Genomic DNA, 16,283 nt, shown 5'->3' on the forward strand with positions numbered 1-16,283 from the left:
TCAGTGTTAACAAATTTATTTATTGGTAAGAGCTTCTTGAACTAGCCAGACAAATAGGTGGGAAACTTCACTAGCTAGGGAACACAAAAAGACAGGGTCTCTACTCTACACCATCTGATGTTAAATGATGTCTTAATAACTTGAGAAAAAAAATTCTTTGGCCAAATGTGCTTAGAAACTCCACATAACAATAAATTTACTTATTAAAGCTACAGCCATTTGGGTAGTATGTTAATTTGTGGTATTTGACCATATACACATACATTCTTTAATTTCATCACTTTTAAATGCATTAGTTATGCTTTATTACATAATTTTAGTCTCACTGATGAAGATGTTTCCTACTTATTATAAATATTAACACTCAGTAGAAACTGCAAAACACAGCTCTGCTCAGTTCTATCTAGAGATAAATTCAGAAAACTATAGAAAATATCTTTAAATTACAATCATTTCTGGATTTTCCACACTCCTTTTTTGTTTAGTTTCAGATTTGTCAAAAGATCATGGTTTTTAGTAGATTGGGATTAATCCAAAGCTAAAATCTGGGCAACAACAATATATCAAATATTAAATTCTCAAATATACTCTCTAAAATGATTTGTAAACTGTCAAGTATTATCAAGATTATTACAAAGAATCAAAGCGCTAATTAAATAACAAGGTTCCATGATATCACAATGAAAGGACATTCCATTAGCACTGAGTCACCAACTATGTAAATCAATGTCACTTACAAATATAACATCTTAAATATTCAATTTATGACATCTTAGAAGTAACAAAATCCTTTATGATACAAAAATTTAAGGTATTCCTTAAGCTGCTTAAATATATTTAGTACACACACACACACACACACACACAAACACACACAAATATAAAAAGTTCCTTAACATCAAAGAACTAAATGACAAATGATGTCAGTAACAGCTGGGTCCAGATAAATGGCAAGAAAGGAAATTATCCACTTCTGAATATTAAACATTTTCTGATCTGAAGATCCAAGGACTACTTCAGGACATATATTGGGGTCTTCCAATTGTGTTTTTGTATAAAATCAGGCCTATGAATATTTCCAAGTTTAGATTTTTAGAAATATACTTGATGTAGTCATAGAATAACGTATGACTTATATTTACTTTGTTAATGTAAGTAATAGCGAAAGTGCATAATGAGTTGTATGGTGACTGTTTATTGTGGTTAAAGTTTTATTTTCCTCTTCATATTTTTGATGACTGTTTCCCACTGGTATCATCCACTAGGTCTCTCAGGCGTGATAAATGTTGTAAGGCCCTTCAATAAAAAAACAAAAATACATTAAACCAATATTCAGAAGTGACTAGCCAATGTAGAAAGAAAGAAATGGTGATTACATTATTTATTGACTTCAAAATTACTGTAAGAAATGAAGTTATAGAAAAACATAAAATTTTGAGAACTATTTCTTATAAACTTTAACATCTGAACAAGTAACAACTAAAATACTTTAATGTTCTCTAAACATTTGCTTGTTTTTAACTCAATTTTTAGTTAATCTGCCAGAGCCTAATAAAAAAAATAGCATCACAATTATCACATTTAATAAAAGGTTTTTCATATAATTTTCCTAACAGCTCTGCAAAACTAATTTTTTCTTTTGTCATGCTATATGTATCATCTAGGAGAGAAGGCACATAATTCATTTAATATCTACAGTAAAGATAGCTTAAATCTTAAAAATATCAGTAAAAATTCTTAGTAAAACTTATTTTTGTCGAGAAGAAAAACAAGTAAGTTCTCCAATAGGCTGAATAATGCATACACTAAAAATCTAGGGTTGTTTTTGTTTTTGTTTTTGAAAATACACATTAGAGAAAAGACCACATCTTCAGCAAATACTGTTGGTCAAACTCGATAACTACATGTAGAAGAATGGAACTCAATCTTTCTCTTTCACCCTTCACAAAACAATTCCAAATACATCAAGGACCTCAAAATTAGACCCAATAACTTGAATCTGATAGAGGATAATTAGGAAATATGCTTAAACTTATAGGCACTAGAAGGAACTTTCTGAACAGGAAACCCAGGAGCACAAGCATTCAGACAATAATTGATAAAATGAACACCTCAGGAACCTACATCACTTCTTGATGGCAAAGGACACCATCTTTTAGGTAAAGAGGCAGCTTACAGAGGAAGAAAAAAATCTGTACCAGCTATACAGCTAACACAGGTTAGTGTTTAGATTACAAAAAGATCTCAAAAAAACTAAAGACCAAAAAAAAAAAAAAAAAAAGCCAAACCAAAAACCCAAATAACCCAGTTCACACCGGGGAGCAGCAGTGCAGTGGATTAAGAACACCTGCACTCTTGCAGAAGACCTGTGGGTTCCAGTTCCCGGCACCCATACAGTGGCTCACAACCACCCCTAACTGCAGTTCCAGGGAACCCAATACCTTCTCCTGACTTCCACATGGGACCAGGTACACATGTGATACACATACACACACATGCAGGCAAAACGTTCATGCATATAACATAAAAATAAAAGTAAATCCAAAAAAATAGTTTTAATTAAAGCACATAATTAAACAGTTCTCAAAAGAAGAAATACAAGCAGCTGATACATATAACTTTCCTAACATCCTTAGCCATCAGGGAAATAAGAATTAAAAGTACCTTCAGATTTCATATTACTTAAGAATGTTTAAAAATTTTCAAATAAAACAAATGATAGAATGGATGTGGAAAAAAATACATATGCATTGTTGGTGGAAGAGCAAATTAGTGCAGCCACTATGGAAAACAATATGGAGATTCCTCAAAAACCGAGAAACAGATGTACCATATGATCTAGGTATACCACTACTAGACATATACTCAAGACTCTATAACCTACTACAGAGATATTTGCTCACCCATGTTCATTGCTGCTCTTTTCATAAAAGCCAGGAAATGAAATTAGCCTAGATGTCCATTAGCTGATTAAACAGATAATGAAAATGTAGTACATTAGACAATGAAATATTCAGCTCTTAAGAAAAATGAAATTCTCAGATAAATGGATGAAGCTGGAAATAATCATTGAGTGAAGTCATTCAGACCCAGAAAGAAAACGTCACATGTTCTTTCATGTAGATAGTAGCTATGAATCTTTAGATGTGTTTCAACTGGAGTGCCCACGGAAGTTGAGAAACTTGTAAGGAGTCATGCATGGGAGGGATTTTCAAAGGAAAGGAGCTAGAACACAGGTGGGGATGAAGCAGGAATGGAAAATAACAGAGCAAGAAGTGGGATAGTGGATGGACGAGCAAGGTATGAGGAGGAGTAACACTAAAAAACCTTGAAAATCTGTGTAGAAATCTAATACTATAGAAGCTTCCTAAAATATACGCAGGCACATAGAAAGAGTTGAAATAGAATTACCCTATTATAGTGGGACAATGCCTCTCCTAGTACCACAGACTATCAAATAGAAAACCCAATGCCAGATATGAGTTCTCTCTCCCCAAAGGGTTTGTCAGTGAAGTCCTACAATCTCCCTGAAATATTAGGCTATGGCCACTGTTCTTGGCTACCCTCCAGAACTTGATGGTAAAACCCTATTGCTGAAAACACCACATACTTGAGTCATAGGGTATGAAGAAATCAAACTAGTAACAATGTGAAAGCTTCATCCATATTGTTTAATTTTCACAGTACTGAAAGATACTATGCACGTTAAGGAGAAAATTAATAATAAATCCTAGTTGTGAACTCTATAAGCTACAATAACTATCAGCCAGGCAAGATATGCCACTGTTGTAATAGTGGCATGAATGTTATAGGAGTAACCAAACACCTTCTATTGGATTTAAGGTCCACTGAACAAGACATAGTTCATATTCTGATTCCAATAATACAGCCAAGAACTCATAGCTAGGTGGCCATAGGCCCTAGGGGAGAACCTGCTAATAATATTCTTCTAAATGCACACTGTATTGCACTGACTCCTAATAACCTATCACATAATCTTCATCAGAGAAAATTCTTTTTTTTTTTTTTTTTTTGGTTTTTCGAGACAGGGTTTCTCTGTGTAGCTTTGCGCCTTTTCCTGGAACTCACTTGGTAGCCCAGGCTGGCCTCAAACTCACAGAGATCTGCCTGGCTCTGCCTCCCGAGTGCTGGGATTAAAGGCATGCGCCACCACCATCCGGCTGAGAAAATTCTTTTTGTAGAAGACAGTGATTAACACAGAGGCCCACATCTGGCCAACATGCAGAAAATAAGAAAATAAGGGAGTGTTCAAAGCTAAATGGGGCATCTGTATGACACCCATTCCTTCAAATGCTCAGAGATCATCCCATTTCATATTTCTATAACTAAATGCAAATGTAAAGAACTTTATTACCTGACAATAGAAACAACTTCTAGTATTCAATGATTATTTAGCACAATATGACTAAGAAAGCTAAATGTACTGTTATATAAAACTTATTATTCTACTTCAGATGTGTAAAGTATCTTTTACACATTTAGTGTGTGTGGGTGGGTGTGTATGTGTGTGTGTGTGTGTGTGTGTGTATGGTGTATGTGTGCATGCTCTTGGCACTTGTGTAGAACTCAGAAAACAATCTGTAGGAATCAGTTATGCCCTTCACTACATGGGTTCCAGGAACTGAAATCAGATCATCAAGCTTGGCAGTAAGTGCTCTTACCCATTGAACCATCTAGTCAGCTTCACATATGTTAAATGATGCATTAATGGCTAGATGAACTCATTTCCTAACAAACTATTGTTATAGTCTATCCACAACAGTACTATATATCTCAAATTGCTGCTTTTATTCTGAGATGAAAAGAGAATCTGAGCCAGGCATTTTAAATGAGTATCTTTTTAGTCCTTAGGACTATTTAAATAGGAAGCTGCACAGGATAAAGAGAAAGAAATGTTCTTAAAAAATAATGCATTCCTGCAGGGCGGTGGTGGCGCACACCTTTAGTCCCAGCACTCGGGAGGCAGAGCCAGGCGGATCTCGGTGAGTTCGAGGCCAGCCTGGGCTACCAAGTGAGTTCCAGGAGAGGCGCAAAGCTACACAGAGAAACCCTGTCTCGAAAAAAAATAATAATGCATTCCATGAATAAGGAAGACACTCAGTGTTGACCTCTGGTCTCCACAAGTACATGTGCGGGCGCGCGCGCGCGCGCGCGCACACACACACACACACACACACACACACACACAAATACAACATATAAGCACACACACATTTTAAAATAAATTAAAAAAAAACATAGTGTGCTATAAGAAGCTTAAATATGCCTACCATCGATTACTCTTGGAACTACCGAATTCCACCCTGATTTTTTGTCAAAGGAATGACTAAAATGGATTTGTGTCCATATTAGTAAAGAATACTTACTTTTGAAGAGACACAGTAATAGGAATCATATTTTCCTTCAATTGTAATTTAGAGAAATCATCCTCTGACACCTATTATTAAAAACCAAAAAAATAAAAATATCTGAAATAATTAGTTATACCAAATTATTTTTGGAGAGCAATTATACTTTCATTCTAAAACTACACTTAGACTCACCATTCAGTTCTTCTAAAATATGTTTCTGAACACATGCCCATTAAAGAATCTTACTTTAACTTGCATCTTCACAGAGGTTAGGTGTCAATGATGTTTAAGAGAGTAAGTGAAGGACAGGTTACACTGTGTCTTAATGCTATGATTAGAGTGTCAGGAGAAACAATGAATACTGTAATTTAAACGACCAGGTTGAGACACTAAAGTTGATTCACTTGTCATGCTGACTATAATAAAGCTCTACAGAATGGTAATAAAACTGATCAGGAAAATAAGCTAGGCACAGAAAATCAAGCAATACATAATCTCACTTACACATGGAATCTGAAAAGTACAATTGTTAAAGCCCTGGGGCTGCCACCCAACATGGGCGCTAGGAACCAGACCTGAGTCTTCTGTAAGAGCAAGCCTTCTTAGTCATTGAGCTATTTTTCCAGCCACTGGATCACACAGTAAATTAAAGGCTGGCTGAGCAATGAAAAATGAGATGTTAATTAAGTATATAAAATTACACTTAGGAGGGGTAAGTCCAAGATAGCTACTATATAACTATGGTGGTCACAGTTAATAACAATCTATTACAGACTTGAAATTTTCAAGGAGTAGAGATTTTTAAATGTTCTCACCATAAAAATAATACCTACAGAAGGAGATTGTGAGAGCTCACAAAGGTTTTCTAGTGAGATCTGAGCTTGCTTTACACAGCAGGGTTGCATTAGGGAATGGTTTGACCATGTGCATGGTTATCAGGTGTTTGGGATGGTCTGCACTTGACTGTGCTGGGGAAGGTCTTTTGCTCCACCCCTTGGCTTTCCTTTAAAAGCTCTTTATTAAACGGAAAGGCTGGTTCGTTTAGACCCAGGCAGTCCTGAGGCTCTCCTGTGTTTCTGTCTCTCTCCCCTATTTCTAGCTAAGTATTTCTCACTTCTCCCTCCTCAAGAGTACCGTGGGGGAAAAAGTGGGGGACAGGTGATATACACCAATTAGCTTGATTTAGCTATTCCATAATCCATACCTATTTAATATATCATATTACATCAAAAATATCAAAATTTTGTTTGTCACGGAAAGAAAATAAAACTGAAAGTAAAGAGGCTAATTGGTCTATATTCATGTTCCACTTGCTGGTGAGTGGCAGTTAGAATTCATTGCCAGTAGGTATGGGAGAACAGCAATCCTATGGTCCTGTAGTTTGAAAACTCATCCTCTACAGAATAGCATGAAGCAGAAACAAATTTTTCAAACTTTCTAGGAAATACACAAATTGAAAAAGTGTTGTATTCAGAAGTTCCAAAAACACATAGTAACAAAAATAAATTTGCTTTTCTGAAGTATAAAGGTGGAGAAGTCTAACATTGAGAACATTTTCTAGGCTTCACAAAACCTGTAGGAAGTTTTTGTGTTTGTAAGAAGCCAGACAGATTAATTCTGCAGGATGCTTAAAGATGACACTGATGTCTCTTTCACAGGATAACTGTAGCAGCCGCATCTATAAATAAGATTGGACTTGTAAACATAAAATAAGCAAAAAAAAAAAAATAGCTCAGAAGCAGAAAAAAGGGAGAACCCCTTTAGAAGTCTACTAATACTAGGTATGAGTAAAAATTTCTAAAACATGCATAATTATAATACAATTCTCCAGCATGTACTGTGTTGGCATGCTTATTCACATGGAACTGGAGGCAGGTCTAAAACAATCTGGTGAAATCTGTTGTAAGTTGGAATCTGAAGTGACCCTACAGCTCAAGGTTGATCCTCAACCACTAACACTATTTTGGGAGGTGGTAGAAACTCAGACGGGATTTAACTGGAGAAAGTTGCTCACTGGGGCCTTCCTCACTTTTCTTCCTCAGCAGGATCGTGAGATGCACAGCTTCTCCCCTACCTACCACCTAACCACTCCTCCTGCTGCCTCCATGGCCTGCCCCATCGTGGGCCCAGAGTCAGTGGAGCCAAAGACTATGAACTGGAAGCTCTGAAACCATGAGACAAAATAAGTATGTTTACGTCACGGCTCCTGCCACTGTGAAGAAATTAATACAATTTTAGATAAAATCACACTTCTCAGTTCATAAGTCAATGCTTACTTGTTTAATTTCTTCTTTTGGCTCTCGATTTTTATTCTGATTAAAACTTTCTTGTACTGCTTGAAGATTAAATAACATTTGTTTCAAGGCTTCAACAGGACCATGATGTTTGCCTCCAGATAGGGTAGAGCTCTAAAATTAAATGAGATGATAAAATTAAACTATTCAGGCCGGGCGGTGGTGGCGCACGCCTTTAATCCCAGCACTCGGGAGGCAGAGCCAGGCGGATCTCTGTGAGTTCGAGGCCAGCCTGGGCTACCAAGTGAGTTCCAGGAGAGGCGCAAAGCTACACAGAGAAACCCTGTCTCGAAAAATCCAAAAAAAAATTAAACTATTCAAATACAAAAGGAAACAAGTACAATGGTTATTATGTATTATTCCCCAGCAAAGAATTAATGCAAAAATCCAGACAATGTATTAAAATTGGTGTTTTAAAAAATCAAATCTGTTGTATTTGTGGTTGTATTTGTGGTCTTACCTAGCACCGGACCCTGCAAGCTGCAATACCAACCTGCCAGAAAACATGTGCCTACTCGTAAAATAGTGCCATGACTACTACAGGGTAGTCTTTCGGATTGGATTTGAGGAATGTTCCACAGAAGGGAATTTTATGATGTCTGTCAGCAACCCACAGCTAGGGAAAGTCACTAAGGCAGAACTTTACTATTGTTATTCTGCTAAGTGGTCAAGCTGTCTAATTGCTTTCTACACATTTATATTTATAACCACAGACCTGAGCTGCTCTTGGCCTTGGTCAGGGCAGTTTCTTTTTGTAGTGGACTGTAGTCAATGGAGAGATGCAAAACTAGTTAAAATGATGAGAATACAAGACTGAGTTCTCAGCCATAATTCACACACCTATATTATTACCACATGGCTACAGGAACACCATGGAAGAGGAAAGAAGAAAGAAGCTGAAGGAGAGAGAGGAGTGCTGTGCTGTCCTCTGGAACTCACAACAGCTCTGGTTCCGTGTACAAGACCTACAGAAGAGGAACAAGCCATCATCCCAGCACAGATGACATAAACGATCTCCAGCCCCATCCTTTACTGAGGAGTGACTAGAAGCTGATAGCTACTGGGAGAGGAAGAACCATTCTGCTTTGAGGATGTGGCCATTGTAGGTTTCTCTGTTCCTGTGGATGATGCCACACCCATCACATATGGGCTGCACTAACAGGATTTAGTGATTAACAAAAAAAAACAAACAAAAAAAGAAAACAAGATGAAGCTGAAAGAGGGGCAGGTTGGGGGCATATGGGGAACTTGGAGGGTGAAAAAGGGGGCAGGTAAGAGTGTATTTCATTGTGCATATAAAATTCTCAAAGAAAAACTGTGTGTGTGTGTGTGTGTGTGTGTGTGTGTGTGTGTGTGTGTGTGTGTGTGTGTGTTAGCAATTACTCCTAGGCATGGGGTCTGACTTGGAGGGTCCTTGATACACACCCAGTGTCACCCCACTAAAGAAGACTGATCAAAGAAAGTGTTTTTAAAAATCAAAACTACTAACTCACCACCTCACCATACCCAGTCTCCAGGTGAAATTATTTAGAATTAATAACAAACAGTTTAGCATATTCCTCCTAATCCTTGATATTTTAAAATGAATATTACACTTAGCAGCTTAAAACCACAGCTTTTGGACAAAAATGTCTTCAGAATCTATGTAAACCAAAATGTTCTTTTCAAATGTCTAAAAAAAAATTAGTTATTAACTGAGTGAGGACTAGATTTCAAATACATCTTTTTCAACACACTTTCAAGTATATTTTCATTGGTCAGAATAAGGGAAAGAGGAAGCCTTCTTCACTGGCTTGTGAAAATTTAAAATGTTTGCAGTCACTATGAAAATGGACTGATTAGTCCTCAAAAGCTGAAAGAATAATATATATATATATATATATATGCGCGCGCGCGCGTGTGTGTGTGTGTGTGTGTGTGTGTGTGTGTGTGTGTGTGTGTATTCACACCAGCTACTCCTCTTGGTTCTACACCCGAAGAACTACATCAACATGCCACAGAGGTACTTGCACATCCATGTGAGCTGGTTACAGAGAAGTATCAGAACAAGAAAACAAAACAAAACCAGACCCTACTCAAATAGAACCAAGACTGGCCTATGGAAACTGAGAACAGACAGGACAGCTAAGCAGTGCAGAGAAGCAGAAGGTAACTCAGTGGGAAGAAGTACGCCAAACCAACAGCTCTCTGGTAAACAAGGGGAAACACAGCTTCATCAAAAGGTAAGTGAGGGAGTCCTAGTGAACATGGACAAGCAGTCTTACCCACAGATAAGACCACTTCATAAATGGTTCAAAGTTTTGTTAACTTCTTTTGTGACTTGTCCAGCAGGATGGGTGAGCAATGGAAAGTGTAGCATGAATCTTAAAAGGTCTTATTAATAAAAACAAACCTGAGACCTGGTACTGGGGTGAATGCTGGAAGATCAGAGAAGCAGAAAAAGCCACAGCCACCTCACCTCGCCAATTCCTCAGCTGATCCTGTTTCCTCAGATTGGAAGCCTCTGAGTCCTTATCCAGAATGAACCTCATTCTGCTGTTAAAAGCCTAAAAGCTTAACCAGGCTCTAGTTTCTGGTCTTCACACCTTATAAACCTTTCTGCTTCCTGCCATCACTTCCTGGGATTAAAGGAGTGTGTCACCGTGCCTGGCTGTTTCCAGTGTAGCTTTGAACTCACAGAGATCCAGATGGATCTCTGCCTCCAGAATGCTAGGATTAAAGGTGTGTGTGCCACCATTTTCTGGCCTCTATATCTAGTGGCTACTCTGTTCTCTGACCCCAGATAAGTTTATTAGGGTGCACAATATATTGGGGAACACAATATCACATTTCCTTTTTTTGTCTAAAATTTAAAAAAGCTTATAACTAATACAAGAAAAACTATATCCAATAAGTATATACAATATATACAGTCAAGACATTAACAATGTTTAGTCCATTAACATTTGACATATTCAGACAAAAAATTTTCATTACTTATCCTATTTAAAACAAGTAATTCCTTTTTAAATGTAGATTCAATAATCTCCCTTTTTATCTTATCATATCCATATTCTCTCTTTCTTTGAGTAGATCTAAAAATCTATCTTTTATCTTATCATTTCTAAATCTTCTCTTTTTCTTTTTGAGTAGATTCAATAATTTACCCTTTGATCCTATTATTTCTATATCGTTTTTCACTGATCTACCTCAGGTGAGCACTAATGCTACAGTGGCATCTTGACAGGCACTAGTCTTAGTTATTCTTCCGTTGTTGTGATAAAACACCACAACTAACACAACTTACAGAAGAAAGCATTTGTCTGGGCTTACAGTTTCAGAAGGTTAGAGCCCATGACAGTAGCAGGAACAGCTGAGAACTCACATCTTGGTCTACAAGTAGGAGGCAGGGAGGAAACACATTGGGAATGGCACAAGTCTTTTGAACTCAAAGCCCAAGCCCCAAGAGTGGAGATGACACACTTTATAAACAAGTCTACACCTCCTAATCCTTCCTGAACAGTTCCACCAACTGAGGACCAAGTATTCAAACACATGAAAATATGGGGGTCACTATCATTCAAGCTACCACAGTACCTATTTGTTTAAATTAAGATACCCTGGGGCCTGAGAACCAGGAACCTAAATTCAACTTGCTGCTGAAATAGATGCTGGGAGAATTTTATGGAGAATAAGAGGTGCAGGCACTGATAAATCAAATAAATAAATAAACAAGTAAATTAATAAATAAAATGGAGACATCAGATAGTTTCGTTCAGGTAGTAAATGGTACAGGGAGAAGGAAACCCACTCTTGGTAGTTTCATCAACTGAAAAAAACACTGGAGTCTGATAGTCCGAGGTCAGCAAGTGTGTGAAACCCTGAAGCAAAGAGATTTACTGCAGCTGAGTCCAAGAGCTCTGAAGATCCAGCAAACTGATACTATCCAGTCATATCCCTCTAACAGAATGGTTGATGTTTAAGCGTTTTGAAAGGTATCAGCCTACACAATCTCAGTGCCAAAGTTGCCTTCTCTCTGTACTCCAAAAATATTTGATAGATTCCTCCCAGCTAGAGTATTCGCCACTTTGCTGGAGGGTGGGCAAATCTATCTAAGACATTGACTGCAAATCTAAGCACAGGCAGCAGAGGCCCCCTGGTGCACAACACAAGGAAGTTAACACAGACAGCTCTGGGAGACATCCTAACCTTGTTCAGCACAAGCTCAGCACCAGCACCAGTCCCAGGAAGGCCAGCTGACCCTCTACCCACATCCAGAGCTGACACTCTCCAATCGGACCACCAGAAAGCCATTCTAAGCCAACCTTATTTTCTCTTTTCTTCTCTCCTTCTTTGCTCCATGTTTCCCTTTCTCTTTGTACTATTACTTTTACTTTGATTCTATTTTTACTCTCCTCAATGTACTTATCCAATTTTATTTATATATTTTTTCAGAGACAATTTTTTTGCCTCATGTTTCCCCTTTGTATTTTAGTACTATTTTGACTTTACCTTTTTTTTTTTTAAGAAAAGCCTCAATATTTTTATTGCTATTGGTCTACCATTACATTAGTCTAATTTTAGTTATGAAGTTCTTTATTACTAGGAAATCATTTTCATTTTTTTCTTTCATTTCGTTTATTTCTTTTAAATTCCTGATCTCTTCTTTCTCCTTCCAAAGTACTCTTCTCTACCCCTCTTACTTTTCCTGTCTTTTATTTCGCCTTGCTTCTCTCCTTCCCCTCCCTCATTTGCTGCCTCTACACCTACTCTAAGTACTATCTGGCCTAACAGCACACTCTATGGAGGTGGGTTACCAGGGACATAATAATGGGCTTTCATCAATTTCACCTGTATTTCTCTCTCTGATGGATTAATACTGTTGATGCTACAATGGTCTGTCCTCACTACTTAGTGCTATTGATGGGCGATGGGAATTCCCTTGAAACTGAAGTGTTTCCTCCAGGAGGGAGAGGGAGACTCAAGAGAATAAAAAAGGAAAAAAAAAGTCTCACAGGTGGAAAAACAGAACCTTGGAAGCAAGTTCAAGACAAATGGGATGACATGAGCATCTCCCCAGTGAAGGAAACAGACACCAAGCAAAGAGACAGAGTATGGGGAGGAAAACACTATCTAGGATCTGGCCTGCTGGGCGGTGGTGGCGCACGCCTTTAATCCCAGCACTCGGGAGGCAGAGGCAGGCGGATCTTTGTGAGTTCAAGGCCAGCCTGGTCTACAGAGTGAGATCCAGGAAAGGCGCAAAGCTACACAGAGAAATCCTGTCTTGAAAAACCAAAAAAAAAAAAAAAAAAAAAAAAAAAAAAATTCTCCTAACACTTGTTTCTCCACCAACGCTCCTTTACTAAGTGATGTCATCACCCTGGCTGCTTGGCTAAAATTCCTTGGATTCCTTCAAGACACATCTCAAACCCAGCAATTGCTGGCCACCTCCAATGTGCCCACTCCACCCAAATCACTACTCTACTATTCCGGAGACTGCAATGGTCTCCGGCATGGGTTCTCTACTCCTTCCTAGGGCCTCACTGCATTTTCTACTTCACAAATCTCCTGGTCAAGCAGCCACCTTCTTGCCATTCTTTTGTTTGCCTCTTCTGACGGAACTACACTGACTCCCTGAAAATCCTCGAATATGTCAGTCATACTCATGCGTTTAATTCAAATCATGTATCATTTTTTAAATGCATGTATGTACATTTGTATTTGTAAGATATACAAAGTGACTTTGTAAAATAAGGTAAGAATTTAAATTATTATGGTATGTATACTATTGGAGAACTAGCCTACAAAGAAATATCATTTCCCCTACAATGGTCTCCTTTATGTTTTCCAGGGGGAAAAATAATAATATGATGACAATTTAAGCTGCATGTATAATTCAACTCTAGTTTCTTGTACTTTAGAATACTAAAAATAACGAAAATAGTCATGGTTTTATGGGTATGTTGGAGAAAAATGGATTTGGGAAGTTTTACTATTATTTTAAAATACTAAGTAACAGAAGTCAGTATCCACAAATTAACTACAGACTTTCCTTTACTATAAAAATTAGCTTTACTCACCTGATTCTCATCACTTAAAAAGTCTTCAAGAATCTCATTAATACACTGTGTCCCAGAACTTTGTTGAAGATGGTCATCAGCTTTAACAGGGACAGGAGATTTGCTAAACAGGGTTTAAAGGATACAGCAGTAATTAAGTTCCCAAAGTTTAAAAAGCAGGCATTACATAATACGAAATTTTTTCAGTTAAAAACAAGTGAGACTATAGAGACAGCTCAGCAGTTAAGAGCACTTGTTATGATTACAAAGGACCACACTCTTCTCCCAGCACCCACATCTTGTGGTTCACAACCACTTGGAACTCCAGCGCCAGGAGATTGATATATATATCACACCCTCTTCTGGCTCCCAAGACACTGTAATCTCACACATGCAGGCACACATACACACAGTTGACAATCTGAAGTTGTGAGCAAAAAACTGAATGTCATGAATATGACTCACATTAAAGGTATGCACGAATTCCCCCATCTTGTCCCTAAACCAATACTCAGCCTCCTGTACCCCCTTGCTTCTCCTTTCCGGCTTTACAGACAATACATACACCAAGTAAACCACTACTTCTCAACTGACTCTCCCAGCTATGAAAAAGCTTCAGAAGCTCATGTCTGACAAGTACCTTCTCCCAAGCAAATATGGGAAAGCTGGGAGTGTGGCTCAATGGCAGAGTCCTAGCCTGGCATCAGGAGACTCCGGGTTCCAGCCCCCATGCCATGCATACACTCCAAACAAGTTATTTGTCTAAAGATAATCAGAAAACACAAAAACTCTGCAGCAGAGTCTTCACTTCAGTTTTATGTCGGCCGACGTCCAGACAAGACAAGCCCACCTGAAGAACTGCTAACGACACAGGGAAAACTGAGAGAAACTCAATTTGAAAATCTAAATCCCAAATTGAAAATTCTAATCCCAGTCCCACTTCCATATGACTTTAGATAATTTGTCTGTTTAATCCTGAGTATCTACATTTATTGTCCTTATTTCACAGAAGTACTGTGAAATAACTAATTCTTTATGGTCATAGATATAGGAAAGGAGTATTAAGGCAAAAATAGGAATTTTCCCAAATTGACATTCTATTTATCACAGAAATGAATGAAATTATCCTATTTCTTTATATATCATTATAAAATTATATTTCTAACTTAAATACACAATATCCAGTAACCTGCATATAAAATTTGAACACTACATGCTAATCATTTTCTAAGTAAGCACTTCTTTGTTGACATATCTTACTTATACTTTGCTATAAGCTTTTTCTCAGCCCAGGTAGTCTTTTCACTCACCACTCAAGAGTATAGTTTTATATATCCATTCAAGATATAGACCACAGAGCAGTTCACTACACTATCCTTTTTTTATATTTAAAATTCTCACAACAAAATTTGTTTAAGGAGCTGGGCGGTGGTGGTGCACGCCTTTAATTCCAGCACGCGGGAGGTAGAGGCTGGTGGATTTCTGTGAGTTCGAGGCCAGCCTGGGCTACAGAGTGAGTTTCAGGGAAGGCGTCAAAGCTACACAGAGAAACCCTGTCTCAAACATAAAATAAAATAAATTTGCTTAAGGTATAATTAGTTGATTTTGATTATGTTCTACATTTTACTCTATGTGTATGGTGTGTGGATGTATGGACATGTTTGAGCCAAGATCAACTTCATGTGCCTTCCTCTACTATTATCTATCTTATTTTTAAAGGTCTCTCACTGAACCATGGCTTTCCAATTCAGCAAGACTAGTTTGCCCCAAAACCCAGAGATCCTCGTCTGTCTCCGCAAGCCCTGGGATTACAGGTACACACCACCATACTCAGCTTCTTACATGGGTGCTACAGATCCACACTCAAGTCCTATGCAAGCACTTTACCAACTGACCCATCTCCCCAGCATCTACGTTCTACCTTTTAGAACACTAAATTGCTTCCTATTCCATTCTGCTTCATCCTGGAATACTTTGCCAGTCTTCAACTGAGAGCTATTTATTCTTCTCAGCAATCTATCTTTTCTTTTTCTATAAGCATAGTTGTGAGTTGACTCTCTAAAAATGAAATGCTGGGTGCAAGTTACTGAATATAACTTGTACAAAAACACAAGTTTTATAGCCTAAATGAAAAACATATATACAGTAAATGCAGTAAAAAATTCTATTCTTAAGGAGCTCTGATATTTATTCCGCATTTTGGTCTCAAGTGAAAACAAAGCACTGTATTTTTTACTAACACAAAGACTAACTGATTAGCAAATAAGAAAAATGAAGGAAGCTAACATTAAATAAGCTAGTTATAAATTCCTTTTTTAAAAGATATTATTGAAATTGGTTGAGAAATAAAACTAAAAGGAGAAAATAGTTTACGAGCAATCACCAACCCTACGTGATTCATAAGACAGTTAACCCTTGGTCAAAAACTAGCCTCAGTATTTCCATTTTCAAATCAACTGAATCCTCTTAACAACCCTAAGTAACTATAATTTCTCCATCCTCAAAATTTAAGGAATTTACACTAGTATCAAAGCAAAAGAGTAAGAGATGAGATGGGATGACAGTCAGAGCTGGCATTC

The 16,283-nt window shown here is 37.6% G+C and overlaps 1 protein-coding gene across 5 annotated transcripts in view; it reads right to left on the bottom strand.

Moving 5' to 3' along the window:
- CUNH18orf54 (chromosome unknown C18orf54 homolog) overlaps positions 1 to 16,283 on the bottom strand; it is a 22,567-nt gene continuing 6,284 nt past the window's right edge. For 2 of the 5 annotated variants that reach the window (XM_052742473.1, XM_052742468.1), the window contains 4 exons: positions 13,726 to 13,828; positions 7,649 to 7,780; positions 5,388 to 5,458; positions 1 to 1,296 (listed from right to left, as the gene is read on the bottom strand). In XM_052742473.1, the coding sequence (XP_052598433.1) occupies positions 1,224 to 1,296; positions 5,388 to 5,458; positions 7,649 to 7,780; positions 13,726 to 13,828 (379 nt within the window). In that variant the 3' untranslated portion in view covers positions 1 to 1,223. Of the gene's footprint in view, positions 1,297 to 5,387; positions 5,459 to 7,648; positions 7,781 to 7,802; positions 8,632 to 13,722; positions 13,829 to 16,283 lie in introns of those variants that run through there. The other 3 variants (XM_052742470.1, XM_052742471.1, XM_052742472.1) reach the window with 3 other exon arrangements.

This window comes from Peromyscus californicus, unplaced genomic scaffold, assembly GCF_007827085.1.
Source record: "Peromyscus californicus insignis strain IS unplaced genomic scaffold, ASM782708v3 Scaffold_17__1_contigs__length_78620276, whole genome shotgun sequence".
Lineage (NCBI taxonomy): Eukaryota > Metazoa > Chordata > Mammalia > Rodentia > Cricetidae > Peromyscus > Peromyscus californicus.